At 34.5% G+C, this 21865-nt stretch overlaps 1 protein-coding gene across 1 annotated transcript in view; it reads left to right on the top strand.

The window, feature by feature from the left end:
- Positions 1-21865, top strand: part of CEP85L (centrosomal protein 85 like) — a 157572-nt gene that overhangs the window by 109751 nt on the left and 25956 nt on the right. Inside the window, exons 5-7 of the mRNA XM_003781627.3 lie at positions 846-963; positions 10521-10700; positions 21176-21328. Of these exons, the coding sequence (XP_003781675.1) occupies positions 846-963; positions 10521-10700; positions 21176-21328 (451 nt within the window). The remainder of the gene's footprint in view (positions 1-845; positions 964-10520; positions 10701-21175; positions 21329-21865) is intronic.

The raw sequence follows: 21865 nt of genomic DNA, 5'->3' as shown, positions 1-21865 counted from the left end.
AAGCTGTTTCTTAACTCACACTATATGATTTCTCAAAAGGTTGTGCTCACTCTTCTCGTAAGTTTGTTATGTGACTTGTTAAGTTTTTGAAGATAAGAGACACTGTATACAAAGGACTTAGTGTCATGCCTGGCACATGTCAGTTTTAAAGTTTATAAGGATACATACTCATAGAAGTTAAATAACATTCTTAAAGTAAGCTATGAGATGCTGAAGAATAACTTGAACTTCAATGTGTCTGTTTCCAACATGACCTTATATTATTAAATGAAATGTCAGAGCTGTCTAAAGATGGACTTCTGTCACTGAGCTAGTTCATCATCATTGTGGACGTTTTTATGTAAACCATGTAACCTACAATGTTTTAGGAGAAGATGCAGGCCAAGGATAGCAATTGGGATAGAAGATCCTTATGAAACTATTACACTTTCACCCCTGACAATGAGATTCTCAAAAGCTTCATTTGATATGAAGTATTAAACAGAATTTTTATGAATGAAAAGAATTATTTCTAAGGTAATGGCATTCTCGACTAAGGATATAACATTTATTAAATTAGAAAACAAGAAGAAAGAAAGCAAAGCATGGCTTTGTTAGAATCTAATAAAGTATTCTACAAAATACTGTCTTCTGTAGAATGCTGGTAGTATTCTATAGTAAATAAACTTTTACTCTAATTCCACACATGGTACTGTGGTTTATAATGATTTCTTGTGATTTTTAAAATTGATAATACTTTTAAACTCTTTTATAATATTATTAGAATACTAAAAAGGTTCTGATTATAAAAATACATTTTAGAAAAGTATCTTTTTTATAATGTGACCTTAACTTATCTCTTCTAGGCAGAAGCAACAAATTACCCACTTACATGAGAGGATACGGGATAATGAATTACGGGCACAACATGCCATGTTAGGACATTATGTAAATTGTGATGATTCTTATGTGGCTACTTTGCAGGTAAGACTACAGAAGATTTTGTAGTTTTAGTGTAAATCTTGTGTTACTAATGTACTTATCTTATGACATTAGGGTGTTTTAAGTTAATTTTTTAAATTTAACATGGTTCATATTGATGTGTGATAAAAGATACTCACTTCCATCTGTCCGGTTCACACCTGCTCTACACATAGCAATTACTGTGATCACTTTCTAGTGTAATCTTCCAGAGCTGAGGTATATCATTAGCAGATATAAATGTATTTTATCCCTCTACAAGTATAAAAAATATTAGAATATATACATTATCTGGCACCTTGGCCATTTTCCTTTGTATTACATAAAATTATCTAAAATATGGTGATTACTTCCATGACATTGCATAGGTAACAGCTCTTTTCTTTTCTTTTCTTTTTTCTTTTTTTTTTTTTTTTTACAGCTACGTGATTTTCCATTTCATGGAGTTAGCATAGTTTATTCAGTTCATCCCCTAAGCATCAAAATTTGGGTTGTTTCCAGTTTGAGGTTATGATAAATAATACTTTGAAATATAGCCTTTTATAAACATTATTTTGCTCATGTGTAAATATTTTTGCAAGCTAAATTCTCAGAAGTGAAATTTCTAGGTGTTGTATGATTTTGTGATTTTATTGCTCAAACTTGTGAACTTTTTATTCAAAAACTTGTGAAGTGGCCAGCCAGTCTTGCTAACAGTAACAGTATTTTATCAAATTTGGGAGTTTGTGCTTTTGTAGCAGGTTTATATAAAAGGCAAGGGGGAGTTAGCTCCATATGATTTTAACACATTTCTCTTAAGAGTGATGTTGAACTGCTTTTTATATGTTTAAGATCCATTCACATTTCTTTTTCTGTGAATTTTCTTTTCTTCCTATACTTTGCTCATTTTTTATGTTAGGTTTTAGGTTTTTGCTCATTGTTTTAAGAGCACTTTATATATAAAATAAATTAGCTTTTTAACTATAACTTGATTTGAATATACTTTTTTCAAATTTATCGTAATATTTTCTATTCATTTTGCTATTCCTTTTTCCTCTATGTAATTTTCCTACAGTGAATCTCTCTAATTCTAATGAGCATTTTATAAATGAGTCTTCCCTTTACAAATGAGTCCATTTAACAAAATGATAATTAGACATCAACTATGCTAAGTTCTGATGCCCTAAAAGTGAAAAATAAATAGTTCCTGCCTTCCTCAATCTCTAAACTTACAGGTGGAGAGACTATTTAGGAATACAAGTTTACTTATTATCTTTATTTGTTCACTATTTTGTTCTAAATTTTTATTTGTGTTCACTATGGGTATAATAGTGTCTAGGCCCTAAGAAAACAAGTGTGAATGAGGTTAGTTTGCCTATAAGGAGATTACAGTTTAAGGGGGACACAGAGTTTGTGAGGCTTTATAACATTTATATGACTAGAAGAGCTAGTTTCCCCAACTATTACTCTTCTTCTAAGAGTTTTTCTTAAAATTGTTCATTTGTTTTTCTATGTAAACTTTATAATTGGCTTATTTCCAAAAGAAAAAAATCTGTTAGCATTTTTATTGGCATTAGAAGTGAGGCCTAATACCTTCATGGTGGTATATACTTCAATTCATAAAAATTTTTTTTGTCTTCTTCATTAAGATCTTTATTCTTAGATTTAAAAAATATTATTTTAAGTGAATGTTTCCCTTTATTATATCTTCAAATATGTTTATAAATACTAAAGGCATTGGTATATTAAAATCATGAAATATTGAAGACCAAATAACTATCAGATTTACTTGAGACAGAGGCAGGTAGGTAACAGAGATTCCAACTTGCCTTTCTTACTTTAGTTACTAATGTATCAAAATACATTATACTGTGGTCTCACTTAGGACTTCTGTGGTGTGATGGCACTCTGTGGTGCAGTACTGAGATTAATAGTGTACAGTTATTGAAAACTGTGTTTTCTATGCTATGTAAATAGTATAATTTGCTTTGATAACAGTGTTTTAGTATAAACATTAATTTTATCTTTACAGTTTTGTATTTCTGAATAAAAGTTTTCCTTTAGTTATACAATTATTATTTTATTACTGAAAGCATATAAAAATAGATTATCTGGATGATGAAGTAAAATTTTTTTGACACAGCATCAGGCCAGTAGAGGGCTCTCCGAGTTAGTCTGCAAGGGCAGATAAAAAGATGTAGATCTGAAAAGATATGGGAAAACCATTACAAATATTAGAAGATTCTGAATTATGTGAAGAATTATCATTGAGAAGTTTTGATTTTGGTAAGAAAAACTCATAAAAGGAAATATAAGGAAAATCCTAATACTACATGGGTGTGATAAATATATTAATATAAACTTGCCAGCAGATAGATAGGGAGCTGATGCAATGTCAGGTTAGAAAAAACCAACAGATACAGTAGTAAAATATTTCTTTAGCAGAGGACTTTTTGCCTTGGTTCTATGGACAACTTTATTTTTTCTGCCCAGAATTTTGTACATGCATACTTTTCTGGTCAATAACTTATTCATCCTGATTCCATAACAATAGAAAATTGTGCTTTTAATATTCTGTATATTTTAGAGTAAATAAAGTCAATTAGTAATATAAAAATAACATTCTTTTATGAATTTATACATGGAAAACATTCTTGAGAAGGAACTTTCATTTGCCTTTTTTTTTATTTTTTAGGTGATTTTTTTTAATTTCCTTTTTTTAATTAAGTCATATATACATAGATCATGAATACATTTATGCCTTTGTGGGATTCAACATGTTGATTATTTGTACAAATTGGAGTGCTTACATCCTACTACATAGCTTTCACCTCATTTACTTAATCACAGTATTAAGACATTTGTGTTCAATACTTGATAGATTTGACTTGTACCCTTGCAATATGTTCCATAGGTGTGGTCCCACCATTAATCCTTTCTCTACGAACCACCTCCCCCTCCAATCCCCCTCTCCTTCCCTCCTTCATCCTGGGCTATAGTAATGATTCATCTCTCATATGAAAGTGTGAGTGATTGTAAATTGGTTTCATAGTAGTACTAAGTACATTGGATATTTTTTTTTCCATTCCTGAGATAATACTTTACTAAGAAGAATATTTTCTGGCTCCATCCATGTAAACATAAAAGAGGTAAAGTCTCCATCTTTTTTAATGCTACATAGTATTCCATGGTATACATATACCATAATTTATTAATCCATTCATGGGTCGATCATTTGCCTTTTAAAAACTTGCACTGACCTTGCAGTTTTAGGTGACCTTAGAGGTAGATGTCACTCAGTCTCATAGGTAGAGAATAAGAACCATGTCTTTATCCTAAAATCTAAAACTTTCTAAATAGTTTTAGTGGTACAATTGGTAGGACCAAAGAGTAGTTTATGTTTACATTGCAACAAAATGTCCATTGTAGTTAATAGGTCTTCATAGAAAAAAACAAAATATGAAGGACTTGTTTTCATTTTGTATAGATATGTTGGGTAAATTGATAAGCTTTATTGATGCATCATTTGTTTTCTGTACATTCTATCCTTTTCCCTCCATTTATATCATTTTTTCTACTATTTCTTTTTCTACCACCACGTCCTTGGTTCTGATGAACATTTAATAACTGAGTCTGACCTTTACAAATGAGCCTGTTCAACAAAACATTAAACGTCTAGTGTGTTAAATACTGGGGCCACAAAAATGAAGAACAGTTTATGCCTATTATGGATCTTATGGATATTAAAGTTTACAGAAGGATAATAACTATATCAATTTTCTTAAAAATTCCTTAAAAATAGCCATTTTTCTAAAAATTATTTATCTTCACTATGGATTAGGTCTAGTAAGGTAAATATGAATAAAGTTAGTTTTTCCCTCAAGATATATGTAGTCTAAGGGGGAACACAGATAAACAACAGATAATTACAGAATGTTAGAGGTGCCCCAAAGTGTTGTCTTATGAAATGTTTTGGGAATCCTTACTACAAACACATAAACTAGTCTTCCAAAGGTAAGATTAGGTTCCCTATAGGAAGGGATATCTAATTTGAGAACCCAGTGAGCTAAATTAATTTAGTCAGGTGAAGGGGTATGAATTGCATCTGAGACATAGTGTTTAACATATGAAGGAGCCCAAAGGAATGAGGGAAAATAATGCATTTGGAAAACTACAAATTATTCTGTAGGCTGAGGCATAATATGGAAAAGTAGGGTAGTCGTGAAAGATGGAGGTAAAGAGGGGCCACGAGAGGTAAGGGGTCCATCTGTTCCAAGTTTGCTGAGGGTTGCCTTAGTTTGTGCCTGTTGTACTAAAATAATTATAAATAGCACCCTCTGTCACTTTCCAAAGTATCCTAGTTTGATTACTTCAATGTACAATAGAGATTAGATTTAAGATAAGTGGTATTGGAGACAGGAAAACCAGTCAGGAAGCTATCTGAATGGCCCAAAATAAACATATTTATTTAAACCTTTAATTTTAAAACTGTGGTCAGGATGAGAGGGAGAGAGGCTGTTAAATATCTGTTCAACCAAGGGCCAGATTTAGTGACTTATTTAATGTGATGAGTTGAGCGATTGCCTAGTTTCATTCAGCTATTGATGGGACAGTTGATTGGCTTATAGTGTCAATGACTACAATAGAGAGTGCATTAGGGATAGATGTAGAGGGGAAAAATAATGAGTTAAACTTATACATTGTAAATTTGACATTGAGGTGGAGAATGATGCAGGTCCGGGTACCTGGGATAAGATGTAGGTGTTCAGTGTGTGGATGTTGAAGCTTTGGTGTTCTAGAGGGGTTTAGTGTAATCAGAGGAAAATGAGATCCAGAACGGAAGACAGGGAGCAGCAGTGTTCTGTCAGGTGGCAGAAGGCACAGCTTGTGAAGGAGCTTGAAGGAGCGGTAATAGAAATGAAGGGAAGACAGGGATTAGGTGTATGAAACTCAGAAAACAGACGAAGGCTGAAAATATGTTATTAAATGTAGAAATTGAAACATTATGGCCTTAGACTTTTGTCTTTCTATATGCTGAATTTCACATAGAGCTTCAGCTGCCGCTTGTCTTGCTACAAAATACGTTTCTGTGGTGTAAATTTCCTCCCACACACTGGTCAATGGGAGAACGAGGTCAGTGTCGTTCTCGAGTCTCACCGGTTCATATGTACTTTACTTTTGCTTTTTTTTTTCTTTCCTGTAAAGCAAAGGATGTTATAAGAAGAATGTGAGTAGAATTAGAATCTTTGGGCAGTAAGGAAGAAAGCTTAGCATCACCTGCCACATTGGCAGCAGTAGCCCTGTCAAGCTTCATGATAAGAAAATTGTAACAGAACACCTCGGTGTGGGCACCCTTCCTGAGAGGTTTACTTCCCACTTTAGCGAGTTCACTGCACAGCAGATTACCTTGCTTCCTGCCTACTTGGGTGGCATCTTACAGAGGTCTACCTCTTCCATTTCAATACTCACAGAGCTGCTCTAATTAAAATGACACCAGAGTTATGCCCGTGTGTCTGTGGTTTGTAAATATCAACAGCTGTGCTGCCTGCCCAGGTGTCCATGTCGTCTGCCCTCTTTTTTTCTTAGCACTCTTGTTTGTAGTTGCATCAGTTTGAATGGACTGTCCCTAATCCTCCCTATTACTTTCAGTGCATGATCTTCCAGTGGTTTTCCAGAAATGTGTATGATGCATTATAGGTGAAACACCTGTGTTAACTTTTTAAAATTAATATACATTTTTAAAGTAGTTTTAATTCATAGTAAAATTGAAGAGAAACTGTAGAGATCTCTTATGTCCCCATTTACCCACAACCTCCCCCTCTATCAACATCCCCTATCTCAAGAGTACATTTCTTACCATCAGTGAACCTATATTGACACATCATTATCCCTGAAAGCCCATTGTGTATATTAAGAGTTGATTCCTGGTATTGTACATTCTATGGGCTTTGACAAATTTACGACATGTATCCACCATGTAGTATCATGTTCTAACATAGTATCATACAGAGTAGTTTCACTGCTCTAAGAATCGTACGTGCTCTATTCAACCCATACTCCCCCAACCCCTGGCAGCCAGAGTCTTTTTATCGTCTCCATAGTTTTGTCTTTCCAGAATTGTCACATAATTGGAATCATACAGTACAATACTGTTCAGACTGTCTCTTTTCAGATTGGCTTCTTACATTTAACAATAAGCATTTAAGTTTTCTCTACATATTTTCATGGATTGAAGTTCATTTCTTTTTAGTATCAGGTTATTTATCCATTTACCAACATCTTGGTTGTTGCCAAGTTTTGGTAATTATGAGTAAAGCTCTTACAGTAACAGGAAAAACCAAAGTAAGTAGTGTTTGTTTCCCCATATAGCAAAGAATCTTTTTTTTTTTTTCAGATTCTCCAGCAGACACCAGCTAAGTGTCTGTCCTCTAACTCAATTCTGATACTATCTGTGTGGAGATAGTACCAGATCCCACAGATTGAGGTCTTAGTCCCACAAGATTCTTCCTCACTTCACATGCCAATTACAAGTCCCAGGTTGTGGTGGTTTGTGCTTCTCAACTGACTGACTGACCTCAACTGACATTGGGGTTCCCATGACCCCTTTCTTGGGTGTAATTAATTTGCTAAAACTCAGAGAAACACTTTATTTAGGTTTAGCTATTTATTATAAAGGATATTACGAAGAATAGTGATGACCAGCCAGGTGGAAGAGATGCATAGGTATGGGAGAGGGGGCATAGAGCTTCCACACCCTCTCCAGGAAGCTCCATATGTTAACTGGCCACAAGCTTTCTGGACCTAGTCCTTTTGGAGTTTTTTAGAAGCTTCATTATGTAGGCATGATTGATTATTAAATCATTAGCCATTGGTGATCAACTCCATAGGTTGAGAGGCCTGAAAGTCCTAACCCTCTAATTATACTTGGACTTTACAGTGGCCAGCCCTCATCCAGAGGCTATCTAGGGGACCCAAGCCACAAGTCAACTCATCATCATACAAAAGACAGTCTTAATACTCCAGAGATTCCCAGGGTTTGTTTTAGGAGCTGTATTTAAAGACACAGGGATGAAGACCAAATATATATTCATAATATCACAACTTTTACACATATAGACATCTCTTGTAGCTTTTTATGTGGACATAAATTTTCACCTCTTTTGGATAAATATCACAGAGCACAATTGCTGGATCTTTGGGCAGTAAGTATATTTAGTTTTATAAGAAAGTAAAGAAGACTCTTTGCAAAGCTTCTTCCAAGGTGGCTGTATCATTTTGCATACCAAGTAACAGTGAATCAGAGTTGCTATTGCTTCTCATCCTCAGCAGCACTTGGTGTTGTCAGGCTTTTGGATTTGGGCCCTTCTGATACTTATGAGGTGGTATCTCATTGTTGCTTTATTGTAATTCCCTAAAGACATGTGGTGTTGAACATCTTTTCTTGTGTTTACTTGTCATCTGTATGTCTTCTTTGGTGAGGTGTCTGTTCAGATCTGTGCTCATTTTTAAATTGGGTTGCTTTCTGTTGTTGTGTATTTTGAATAACAGTCTTGTAACAGATGTGTCTTCGCTAAGTATTTTTCCCAGTCTGTAGTTTGTCTTCTCATTCTCTTTCCATTTTCTTTTTTAGAGAAAAAGTTATTAATTTTAATGTATAGCTTATCAGTTGTTTCTTTAGTGGATCATGGCTTTGGTGTTATTTCTAAAAAGTCATCACCATAGCAGCTAAGGTCATCTAGGCTCTATTCTGTTATTTTTTTAGGAGTTTTATAGGTAAGTGTTTTATTTTTAGGTCTGTCATCCATTGTGAATTAATTTTTGTAAAGGATGTAAGGTTTGTGTCTAGCTTCACTGCCCTGATGCTCTCTGCATAAGCAAAGATGAATACTTCCTGCATGTACTCTTTTATATTTATTGAATGTTCTTTCTAGACAGCCTTTCTTTCTTTCTTCATTCTTGTTAGAATCCTCCTATTTTTCAAAATTTATCTCAAAAGTCACCACTTCAATTCTCTTGAATATCTTCATTTATTCCACTGTTCTAATACTTTATATTTAACCTGGCTTTTATTTGGCTACCAAATTATATTGTTTCCTATGTTTTAATTGTCTAAGGGATTCTCAATTGCCTTTGATTAAATTTGAGTTCATATAGGGCAGTGCCTGAGTCTGCCGTCTTTGAAACACCTTGCTCATGATTAAGGCTATTTTTGTATTTATGGAATTGCATGCTGACCTTCTGGAAAAGCATTGGTTCTTCAAGATTTAGTTTAAGTTTACTTCTGTAACACTGCCCTGTAGCTACTACATGTACAACTAACTCAGCACTTAGTTTTACTATTCTTTTCTTTCCTTTGTTTTGTTTTGGTCTTTCTTCATGTGATACTTCCCAGATCTAAGGTGGGATTTTTTTTTATTAAATGTAGACTCTCCAGCACTTACGACAATGCCTAACATATGTATGTGGTAAATAATCTGTTGGAAAAAATGGAAGAACAGTATCTTTCCCTTTTCGCCCTATAGTACTTTATTGATATCATATATAGCATTATCATGTTCTGTGTTTGTTTGAAGAAATGTTTATATTTTCTTACTCCCCTCTAGGTTTTAATCCTGCAAGGGGAAAGGGAAGAAGGAAATCTTCCTCTTCAAAAAAATTTTCTTCAAGACCTTGCTCATAGAAGCAATAATAAGTTTATTCATTTAACAATTATTTTTTGAGCACCTATTCTGTGGGAGACGTTTCTCTTGGCAATTGGAATACAGAATAAGATGCAAAAAAATCTCTGATTTCACGAACCTTAGAAAGCATTCTATTAATGCTTATTGAATTTAATATTAGCTGGAAATGTTACCTGTGAAGGAATTTATTTTGGTAGAACTTACACTGCTGTATAATGAATGTATATAATGTACTGTTTACATTTCTGGGTGTACTTTTAAGCCATAATAACTGCCTCTCATTAAGCTTCTGCTATGTGCTAGGAACCTTAAAATTATACTATATTCTTTAAAATAGCCTGCAAAGTAGGCTTTATTATTTATGATTTATTTATTTATTTCAGATTAATATGAGGGTACATACAATTAGGTTACATGATTTTCTTTTGTAAGGTTAAAGTCCCAGTTATAGTTTTGTCTTTCACCCAGGAAATGTGCAGGATACCCATGCATGTACCTGTTGGGTGGGAATATACCCAATCCCCGCCCTCTCCCCCCTACTTAGATTTCATGGAGTTTTTCTCTCATGTGAGCATATAGTGGTTAACTACTATTCCAATTTAGTAGTACACAGTACTCAGAGTGTACTTGTAATGCTTAATTTTCCATTCTTAGGATAATTCACTTAGAAAAAGGTTCTCTAATATTGCTATTTTATTGATGAGAAAAACAAGGCTTAGCCATGGTAAATAATTAGCTTTAATCATGGCACTTAACTAGGGGGCAGAAGAGCTGGGCTTTTGTGCTAAAACCTATATGTATTCTTTGTACATGTACTGAGTCACATTTCTGGTTTTGTTCCATTTGTTCAAGTTTAGTAACCTTTTAATGATGCACCTTCTTTATGTCCTTTCCCAATAGCCACAATATGAGAATACTTCACTCCCGTCTCCATTTTCAGAGGAATCAGCATCCCATTCCCAGCAAGAAGAACTTGAGCAAAAGCTTGCATCTGCTGAGAAAGAAGTTTTACAGCTCAATGAGTTTCTCAAACAAAAAATAAGCCAATTTAGTGAAGAGAAGAAGAAATTGGAGGAAAAGGTGAGTGTTTTTATTAATAATAAAGTTGCATTAAGTCAACAATATTTCTTCAATATATTATTTGTCTGTTATTTACATTGTGCCAGGAGTCATACCAAGTTAATATTACATCCACATGGAAGTGGTTAAGTTTTTAGGGACTTTTAAGAAACACTGCTATCTGCAAAAACCCAAGATTTCCTTGAGGGATAAAAATACTCCTATGTATTATATCTTCCTAATAGTGCGTTACAAAGTCATTTGCTTTGCCTATACCAGTAACTGTTCTCCATTCTTTTTGTCATATTGTACATAAAGGTTAATAAATGAAATGAAGCTAGTCTATCTTTCATGATGATGTGACTTCAGCTTATTAATCTGAAGCCCCTGATTATGCATGCACACACCACACACACACACACATATATAACCAGGTATATGTAAAATTTGATCTTTATGCCCCTTTATTAAAAGTATTTTGACACATTTCATCTCATTACATTATACTGTCATTAAAGATCGAATAAAACTTGCACTAGCTCCAGTTTATTGAAGAGGTGCAGATCTGTGAGGTGCTACTTGGTGGCAGAACTAGTTTTAGACTTCTTTATTGATGCTCATGTGCCCAGCTTATTCTGTTAAGTGAGCCTTCCATTCAGGTGGTCTTGGAGCAGGTGACTATGATTTCTTCAGGCAGGTTTGGCACTATTAATAGAGAACAGGACATCCTTGTGCTTGTACATATATGCACATGAGTTAAAATTTTTATCTTCTGGGAGGCACCTCTGGCTCAAAGGAGTAGGGCGCCAGCCCCATATACCAGAGTTGGTGGGTTCAAACCTGGCCCCAGCCAAAAACTGAAAAAAAAAAAAAAAAATTTTTTTTTATCTTCTAAAAACTGGCAAAATTTGTACATGATCTCAGCATGCTGTGTCTTTTAACTTAGTTAACTTGACAGTTTATAAGTACTTTCCTATTTTTCTTTATCTGGGGGCTTCGTACAATACCACAGTCTGAGGGAACATGGAATTACATACTTGTTGGTCATATACATGTGGGAGGAATAAAGATGGTCCCTTACCTGAGATTTCTTAATTAAAACAGATTAAGATTGTGATGGAAATTATGATCCAGGGAATAAAAATTTCAAAATACACTTTTATGTTTTGTCTAGATTTTTTTCACCTTTTATTACTCTTGGTCTTCAGTTAGTAAAATCAATTATGTATGTACTACTTATTTGACATTTCATACTTAAAGATGAAATGGTACTTCAAACTTCACGTTCCAAACACAATGCTTAGTTTGTCTTCCAACTGCCCTATTTTTCTCAAACAAAACTGTCTTCAGTGTTCATTTCTATATATGCATTTATTCATGCTAGAAACTTTAACTCTATAATCAAGCCTATCTGTTAAATACACACACATACACACACGGAACCTGTCCGATATCACATATTTGGTCCAAGTCATCATCACTTGGCAAACCTTTTGTAATAACCTCTTCATTGGTATCTCTTAATTAAGATATCAGTTGCCCTGCCTCTCTGCGTTTTCCCACCCCAGTTGTTTCTTTTGTTGCTGTTGTAATTTTATGTATTTAATTATGTAGTACTTTAAAAATTGAGGCGTAATTTATATCTAGTAAAATGTACAGGTCTTGGATGTTCAGTTTGCTAAATATTGCTAGTGGTACACACCAACGTGACCGCCACCCCAAATGAGATGCAACGCATTTCAGTCACCCCAACAAGTTCTCACGTGCCTCTTTCTGGTCAGTATCTCCCGTTCCCTGAGACACTGTTTGATTTTTATTACTACAGATTAGTTTTGACTCATCTCAGACTTCACGTTAATGGAGTCCCACAGTATATATCTTCTTGGGTCTGTTTTCTTTCACTCAGTGTCTTTCCTGTCCATTGCTGAGCTGTATTCCATTATTTACATATGTCACAATGAATCTGTTCTCCTGTTAATGGATATTTGGATTTTTAACAGTTTGGAGAAATGACTAAGGCTGCTATGATTATTCTTGTACAAGATTTCTTGTATACATATGTTGTCATTTATCTTGGTTAAATACCAATAAGTTGGGTATTTAACCAATACCCATACCTAGGTTTGACCCTCCGGGGTCATATGGTTAATACAGTAAATATTTAATTTAAAATAAACTAGCCAAGTTCTCCCAAGGGTTTGTACCATTTAAATTCCACTTATTTCACATCTTCTGAAATCCATTCTTGAGTGTATAGAGGATTGAATTTTTAAAACAAAGATCCAGTCACTCTCCTTACCTGGTTAAAAACGCATTAATGCAATCACATTGTCTTCGTTTCTTTTTATTGTAGTAAGAGCATTAAATAGAAGATTTACCATTGTAACAAAGTTTTAAGGGTACACTAGAGCATTGTTAACTATAGGCATGAGGTTATACAGCAGATTTGTAGCACTTATTCATCTTCTATAACTGAAACTTGATATGCGTTGAAGATAGTTTTTATTCTAGCAGTTTTTTTGTGGTGTCTTTAGAGTTTTTCTCTATATTGATATCTGTCTGTCTACTTTCCTATCTACATGTAGATTGATATAAATGAGTTCTAGGTCGTGTCATTTGTAACAGAGGCAATTTTACTTCCTTTCTAATTTGGATGGCTTTTTTGTTCTTTCTCTTGCCTAATTTCTCTGGCTAGGACTTCTGGTACTATGTTCCATAGGAGAGGCAAGAGTAGGCATTCTTACCTTGTTCTAGATCTTAGAGGGAAAGCTTTCAGCTTTCCACCATTGCCTATGATGTTAGCTATGGTCTTTATTAAGTAATGGCCTTTTCTGTATTGAGCTAAGTTCTTTCTGTCCCTGATTTGTTGAGAGTTTTTATCGTGAAAGGGCCTTGAATTTTGTCAAGGGCTTTTTCTGCATCTGTTGAGACGATCACGTCATATTAAACCTTCATTCTGTTACTGCGGTGTGTCATGTTGATTAATGTGCACATGTTGAACCATCCTTCCATCCTGGGACAAATTCTACTTAATCATGGCATGTGGTTCTTTTAATGTACTGTTGATGAATAGAGTGTTGCCAGTATTTTGTTGAGTATTTTTACATCTCTGTTCATCAAGGATATTAGCCTGTAGTTTTGTTTTCTAGTAGTGTCTTTATCTGGCTTTGCTACTGGGGTGTTTCTGGCCTCATAGAATGAGTTTGGACATATTTCTTTTTCTTGTGTATGCGTATTTTGTTGTTGTTGTTGTTTATTTTGTTTTGTTTTTTTGGAAGAGTTTAAGGAATTTAAAATTTTTTTTAAATGTTTGGTGAAGCCATTTGGTCCTGGAGTTACTTTCTTGGGAATATTTTGATTACTTTTTCCATCTTGTGTCTAATTGGTCTGTTCAGACTTTCTCTTTCTTCTTGATTTGGTCTTAGCATAATTGTATTATTCTAGGAAGTACCTGTTTCTTCTAAGTTCTAACATCTCAAAAAACTTTTAGTTTTGTCAATTTTTTGCCTGTTTTTATATTCTCTATTTTATTTACTTTTGTTCTGATCTTTGTTATAATTTCCTTTCTTTGCTAATTTGTTTTTTTTCTATTTCCTTAGGTGTAAAGGTGGGGTTTTTTTTTAAATCTTTCTTAATGCAGGCATTTATCCTATAAACTTTAGTACTGCTTTGACTGCATCCTGTAAGTTTTGCTATACTATGCTTTCATTTTTGAAAGTTTGTCAGAAAGTATTTTTGATACTTTTTGATTTCTTCTTTAACCCAATGATTGTTTTAAGAGTATTTGTTTAATTTCTACATATTTGTGAATTTTCTCATTTTCTATTACTGACTTTTAGTTTCAGCCCATTGTGATTGGAAAATGTACTTGGAATGATTTCAGTCACCTTAAATGTTTTAAGACTTGTTTTATGACCTGTCATGTGATCTGTACTGAAGGACGTTCTGTGTATATTTGAAAAGAATGAATCTTCTGCTGCTGTTAGGTCCATTTGATCTATTATGTTGTTCATTTCTACCTTTTCCTTATTCACTTTTTATCTAGATTATGTCTCCATTATTGAGAGTGAGTTATTGAAGTGTTGTATAATTGCATTGCTGTTTGAGAAATCCATCGGTTTGTTTTATATATTTATATGTTTTAATGTGAGTGTGTATATCTATTTATAACTGTTACATGCATATCTTACTGTTGAATCAGTCCCGTAATTGTTATACAGTAACCTTATCTGTATGTGCAGCAGTTGTTAGCTTAAAGTCTATTTTGTCTGTTAAGTATAGCTGTGTCATTCTCTTTTGGTTACTATTTGCATGGACTGACTTTTCCCATCTTTTTACTTCCATTCTAAGAGTGTCCCATCTAAAAGATACTTTAGAGAATACTTTATCTTTTGTAGATAGCATATAGTTGCATTTTTTTTTTTTTGAGACAGTCTCAAGCTGTTGCCCTGGGCAGAGTGCCATGATGTCACAGCTCACAGCAACCTCCAACTCTTGGACTCAAGTGATGCTCTTGCCTCAGCTTTTTCTGCTTTTAGTAGAGACAGGGTCTCACTTTTTGCTCAGACTGGTCTTGAAATCATGAGCTGAAGCAATCCACCCACTTCACCCTCCCAAGTGCTACCACACCTGGACAGCATTTTGTTTTTTATCCATTTAGCCACTCTATATCTTTTGCTTATGGAGCTTAACCCATTTATATTTCAAGTAATTATTCACAGGTAAGAACTTAGTATTGTTCTTTTGTTCTTTTTCTGTCATCTGGTTGTTTTGTCTCTTTTTTCCTCTCACGCTCTCTCCCTTGTGTTTTTATTATTATTATTATTATTTTGGTACTGACATACCTTAATTCTTTTTTTTCTTTCGTGTACCTTGTGTAGGTATTTTCTTTGTGCTTACAAGGGATTTACATAAAATATATTTTTAATAGGCTATTTTAAGCTAATAACTTCAGTCACATAAAATTTTTATGCTTCCTCCTCCACATGTTTTGTGTTACTGATATTACAAGTTATATCTTTTTATATTGTTTGTATTGGAAGATTTTATACTTATTTTTAATAATTTTTCTTTAAACTTAGAATTAAAGGTGGTTTTTCTCCACTGCTGTTAAAACATTACAGTAATCTGCATTTATCTGTATATTTTTCTTTCTTTCTTTCTTTCTTTTTCTTTTTTTTTTTGTAGAGACAGAGTCTCACTTTATCGCTCTCAGTAGAGTGCCATGGCATCACACAGCTCACAGCAACCACCAACTCCTGGGCCCAGGTGATTCTCCTGCCTCAGAGTAGCTGGGACTACAGGCACCTGCCACAACACCCTGCTATTTTTTTGTTGCAGTTTGGCTGGGGCTGGGTTTGAACCTGCCACCCTCGGTATATGGGGCCGGCACTGTATATTTTTCTTTACTAGCAAGTTTTATATAGTTGACTCTTGAGTAAGAAAGATGTGATTGAGCTTTGTTGAGTCCAATTACGTGTGGGTTTTTTCCAACAAAACACAGATCAACAAAACAGTGTTCATGGGATACAAAAATCTGTTTATATGGAAGACCTTTTCCTATGTGCAAGTTCTACAGTGTTGACTGTGGGACTTGTGTTTGCATGGATTTGGGTACGCACAGGGGTCCTGGAAATAATTCCCCACTTATCAAGGGATGATGGTACTTTCTTTCACTTTTGTATTGCTGTTTAGCATCTATTTATTTTAAATTGAAGAATTCTCTTTAACATTTCTTACAAGGCAATGTGGTAATTAATTCTCTCAGCTTTTGTCTGGGAAAATCTTTTTCTCCTTCATTTGTAAAGGACATTTTTGCTAGGCATAGGATTCTTAGTTGCCAATTAATTTCTTTCAGCACTTTGAATATTTCATCCCCCTTTCTACTGTTTTGCAAGTTTTGTATGTCACAAGTCGTTTTTCTTTTCGTGCTTCTGAGTTTTTCTCTTTGACTTTTGGTGAGGATGTTCCTCCATATGGTTTTCTTTGGATTCATCTTATTTGGGCCTTGTGCATCTGAAGTCTTCTACATCCAGGATTCTTCCATTCATACACAGATTTGGAAAGTTTGGGGTTATTTCTTTGAATAAGCTTTCTTCCCTTTCTTGCTTATTTTTCTGGAAATCACATAATATGTATACTGGCCTATTTAATGGTGTTCCATAAGTCCCTTAAGCTTTCTATACTCTTTCTTAATTTTTTTCTTTTTGTTTCTTTAATTGGATCATTTCAAAAGACCTGTCTTTGAGTTTGCTTAGCTCTTCTGCTTGATCTAATTTGCTATTATATGCTTCTAGTGAATTATTTAGTTCATTTATTATAACTTTCAGCTCCAAGGTTTCTGTTTGATATTTTAAAATATTTTCTCTTATTGTAATTTTTATTTTGTACATTTATTGTTCTTTTGACTTCATTGAGCATCTTTATATTGCTTACTTTGAATTCTCTTTTTTGGGGAAATGGTATATCTTGGTTTCATTAGGTTTGGTTTCAGGAGATATATTTTATATCTTTGTTTTGGACACAATTCCCTTGCTTGTTCATATTCTCTCTTTTAAATTGGTATCTGTGTATTAGGTAAAACAGGTACCTCTCTTACTCTTCATGGACTGACCTTGTACAGAAGAAGACCATCACGAATCAGTTTGGCCAAAGATATAGAGGCTTTTCATACTGCTGTGCTAATCTAACTCACTTTCTTTGTTCTCAACATCCCCAGGCTTTAAAAGTGGGCCAGTTCTCATCAGTACTCTGAGACAAATGAGATTAAAGCATGTCCCTTGGGAAGCCTTCTGAAAAATTGGATTGTTAGATGCTCTGTCCCTTTCCTGGGAGAAGCTTGGATCTGGAGTTCTTTGGGGTGTTTTGTTTTGTTTTGTTTTGTTTTTTCCCATTTGTTCTATGAGCTATGGATACTGCCAGCCTAAACCACTATCCCTGATCTCAAAGATCTGATCTTTCTGATGTATCACAGCTACAGTATTGTAGTCCTGTTAATATTCCAAGACAAGCAAGACAGAAGTCAGTTTTGAACAGCCTCCAGGAAAGTTGGGGTGTTAGACATGCAATCCACCTGTTTCCTTTTCTAGCAGATTTCCTTCTGATCATATTATGCTGTTCTAAGGATAGGATTACAGTGAGAGAGTCTCAAATTTCTCTGCTGGTTTCACTGTGGCTGGATTTTTTTGTTATCCCAGGGTACAGAAACCTTTCGACTAATTTATGTATTTCTTATCTAGGGAATTTTCCCATTTTTAAAAACTTAATATGTTGGTATGGGGAAGGAAAGTCTGGGGTTCCCTATTCTGCCATCTTGTTGACACCATTCCCTGAGTTTTTAAAAGAAGAATCAAATTCTTCCCCTGGTCTGAAAGACATTGGCTAATTATATTTGTTTAGGCTCTGACAATCTTCCTCTGATAAACTGTATCTTGATATACTGGCTTACAGATGTTCAGATAGGTCAGGCTTTGTTTCTGGTGTCAGGATCTTTACACAAAGTGACCTTTTCCCCTTATAATTACTTGGCTGGCTTTTCCTCCCACTTCCTGGTCACCTGTTCATTTTTCTTTTTTTGAGTCTCAATATTTCCCCCTCCTCTTTTCATATGTATATAAAATTCTGTTCCTTTTTTTCCTCTTAGGGCTCAACTCAATTTGCAATTATTCTTCATATGTCTTTTAAAGCTCTTTGAGGGCAGGGACTATATCTGAATGTGTCATTGTGTCATAAAGAGCACTATCCATGGTGCCTGGCATATTGAATAAATGAATATATTCTCTCGAGTAATTTGTGTATGGAGGGGAATAACAGTGAGATAGCCCTACATAAAAGGCTAAGGAAAGAGCAATTAGAGAGAGAAAGAGAGATAAAAAATGTCAGGGTGGGTACATGGTGGAGCATATGTATCTTCCTCTAAGAGACATAGGGAAGGGTTGAGAACAGATGCCAGGGTAGCACAGTTACTCTTGGAAAAAGGCATAGCTTCTCTATTCCTGAGTGAAGTGAAACAATTAGGAATAGAAATATATATACCAGGGAAACATAAGGATAAGGGGTGAATGTAGAGGGTAGAGTTTTTCTTAGAGCCCACAGGGATGGCTTGGGTTTCTGAAGGAAGTGCAGAGGCTAGAGAGTAGGCTCCTTGGTAACAGATCAACTGTATAGCACTTGGGGCCCAAACGAGTTGGATTATATTATTTCCTTCTGCATTTCCTCTCCATAATCCCCATTAAGACTGATTCTATGACAGAAAAACTTTTAATATGATAAGAATAGTGGAAATTACCCTTTGATGAGCTCTTTCTTTTATGAGCTAGACATGTTAATGTACATTAAGTGCACTATCTCATTTAATACTAATCTTCACAAAGATCCTGTGAGTATACATGGCACCCTCACTTAAAAAACGAGAAAGAATGGGACAAGTAAAAAGACACGAGTAAAATTCAAGATAATTTAGCTCTACAGTTCATACTTTGGTTCTAATAATAGTGAATTATAAAAAAAATTGAAACATTTCCTCACTGACCTATTTTATTCTAATTATTGTATTTAGAATAAAGAAAAATAACCGTAAGCTATTTCTGAAACACAGCCCACCTAATTACCTTCTAGGAGTACTATCAGTATTACATCATAGCTCTTTGAGAAAGAAAACTTAATCTTTGTTAAATAGAATAGTGACTATTTGTCAGTCATGTCTCATTTACCTGAGTGAAATTTGTGCAGTTTAGAGTTTTGTAACCTCTGTTAGTCTGAAAGAATACAAAACTTGACAGTTTAAAAAAAAAAAAAAAGAAAGAAGGAAAAGAAAAACACACAAAAAACAAAGACCTTCTCATCAGGGAGCAGGACTGAAAAACCAAGACTCAATAATTATCTGTGTTCAACAAATAACAGTGATTGTGTCTAGGAAGAGAATGTTGACAGCAATTTGTGATTAAGGGCAGCAAGGTTGACATGATGTTGAAGAAGACGGTTGGCTGACCAAAAGAAGTGGAGGAAAACTAGCACAGCTCTGTATGCAGACAGCATGGCTAACCTATTCCAGTCATTGCTTTAGTGGTTATCGTGGCACATTTAAGACATTTAAATAATTGAGTGTGAATTAGAGAGCATTTAGTAAAAATAAGCTAGTTAATCCGGTTTACTTTTATAACTTACAGGGTCACTTACTAAAGCAAGTGCAGACTTGGTTGATGGGGGATTCCAAGCAAAGATGGTTGCTAGAAAACATACAAGAACCTGCTAATGAGTTGTATGGAAAAAGTGAAAGAACACCGGCTTTCATTCAGATTCTCTAGATTTAAATTCCAACTTTGACTCTCTTACTTGTCATTAAGTAACTAAAGATCTCTGGGCCTTAGATTTTAAAATAGAATTGTATTATATATTTCCAATGGTCTGTGTGTTTTTCCTTTCTGATAGATCATGGGTTAAACTATAAGACTAACACTCACTTTTGATCCTAAGAAAGACCCAATAAATGCATACATATAACAGGATTTATCTTCTTAGTGTTATTCCTCACTCAAGGTAATAAATAGATCCTAATGTCATTGACAAAATGAATATATGAAATGAAAAGTGATAATATAGCTATACAAAAAATAAATTACTGGAGTCATGCCTTCAGAGATGAATACTTGCTTCACTGATTTCAAAATTATACCCTGAAGCTTTGTGTCTGTGCCTTTTTAGGTACCTAATAACTTTTTTCCGTACCAAGTTACAATGTTAACATTTTTTATTTTTTATTTTTTTTAGAAACTACCCATACATCAGTGCTATCTTTATAGATCATCTGGCATATGGTTGATTTTTAAAAGAATTTTTTTTAATTAAATTATCACTGTGTACATGAATGCAGTCATGGAGTACAATGTGCTGGTTTTATATACAATTTGAAATATTTTTGTCAAACTGGTTAACATAGCCTTCATGGCATTTTCTTAGTCATTGTGTTAAGATATTTATAGTCTACATTTAGTAAGTTTCACATGTACCCTTGTAAGATGCACTGTAAGTGTGGGCCCACCAATCACCCTCCACCCATCCTTTCCCCTCTCCTGCCCTTCCTTTCCCCTTTCCCCATATTCTTGGGCTATAATTGGGTTATAGCTTTCATATGAAAGTTATAAATTAGTTTAATATCAACATTTTTGAAGTAGTTTAAATGTTATTTAAACTTAACCCATGGTTTCAACACGTACATAACAATGTTGAAACGAAGATCTGGGCAACTTTGCATATGTAGAAGCAAGGAACACTATCGTTACTGCCTCCCAGCTAACTGCAATTTTTAGGATACCATCTGTGGTAAAAGCTAACAGATACCTCCAAAACTCTTAATTTTAGTGATAATGAAAATTTGATGGTCTTCACTATAACCTGGAACTGTTGGTAAATTCAGTGTTGCCTATAATTGGAATGTTGGTTTTGTTATTTTGTTTAATGAGTCAAAACTACTAAAGATTCATAATTGCTTTCTTTAGCTTAAAACCAGAGATAGATACATCAGTAGCCTGAAAAAGAAATGCCAGAAGGAATCTGAACAAAACAAAGAAAAGCAGAGAAGAATTGAGACCTTGGAAAAGTATCTGGCTGATCTTCCAACTCTAGATGATGTACAAAGTCAGAGTCTACAGGTAACATGAAATGAAATGACATGAAAATATGTTATTTTAAGTTGGCTCTTTAGAAATGTGACTAATTCTAAATTAAATCTATGTGTTTGATGTTTTCAGGACTTAACTGTAATCGGAAACTTTAAGCATGAATAAATAGATATTTCTTCTTGTCAGTTAATATGTAATTACGGCTGGGCGCAGTGGCTCATGCCTGTAATCCTAGCACTCTGGGAGGCCGAGGCAGGTGAATTACCGGAGCTCAAGCCTCAAGACCAGTCTGAGCCAGAGTGAGACCTCATTTCTAAAAATAGCCAGGCGTTGTGGAGGGTGCCTCTAGTCCACGCTACTCGGGAGGCTAAGGCAAGAGTCTCATCACGCTTAAGCCCAAGAGTTTGAGGTTGCTGTGAGCTAGGATACCACAGCACTCTACCAAGAGTGACAATGTGAGACTCTGTCTCAAAGACAAAATAAAATAAATAAACAAAAAAAGCCAATATGTAATTACCTTCCTAATGATCTCATGTGGTAACTTTCTAGCTTAACATTCTATTAAGA

This window comes from Otolemur garnettii, unplaced genomic scaffold (assembly GCF_000181295.1).
Source record: "Otolemur garnettii isolate 467f Iridium unplaced genomic scaffold, OtoGar3 scaffold00002, whole genome shotgun sequence".
In the NCBI taxonomy this organism is placed as follows: Eukaryota; Metazoa; Chordata; class Mammalia; order Primates; family Galagidae; genus Otolemur; species Otolemur garnettii.
This window is presented reverse-complemented; position numbering and strand designations above follow the sequence as displayed.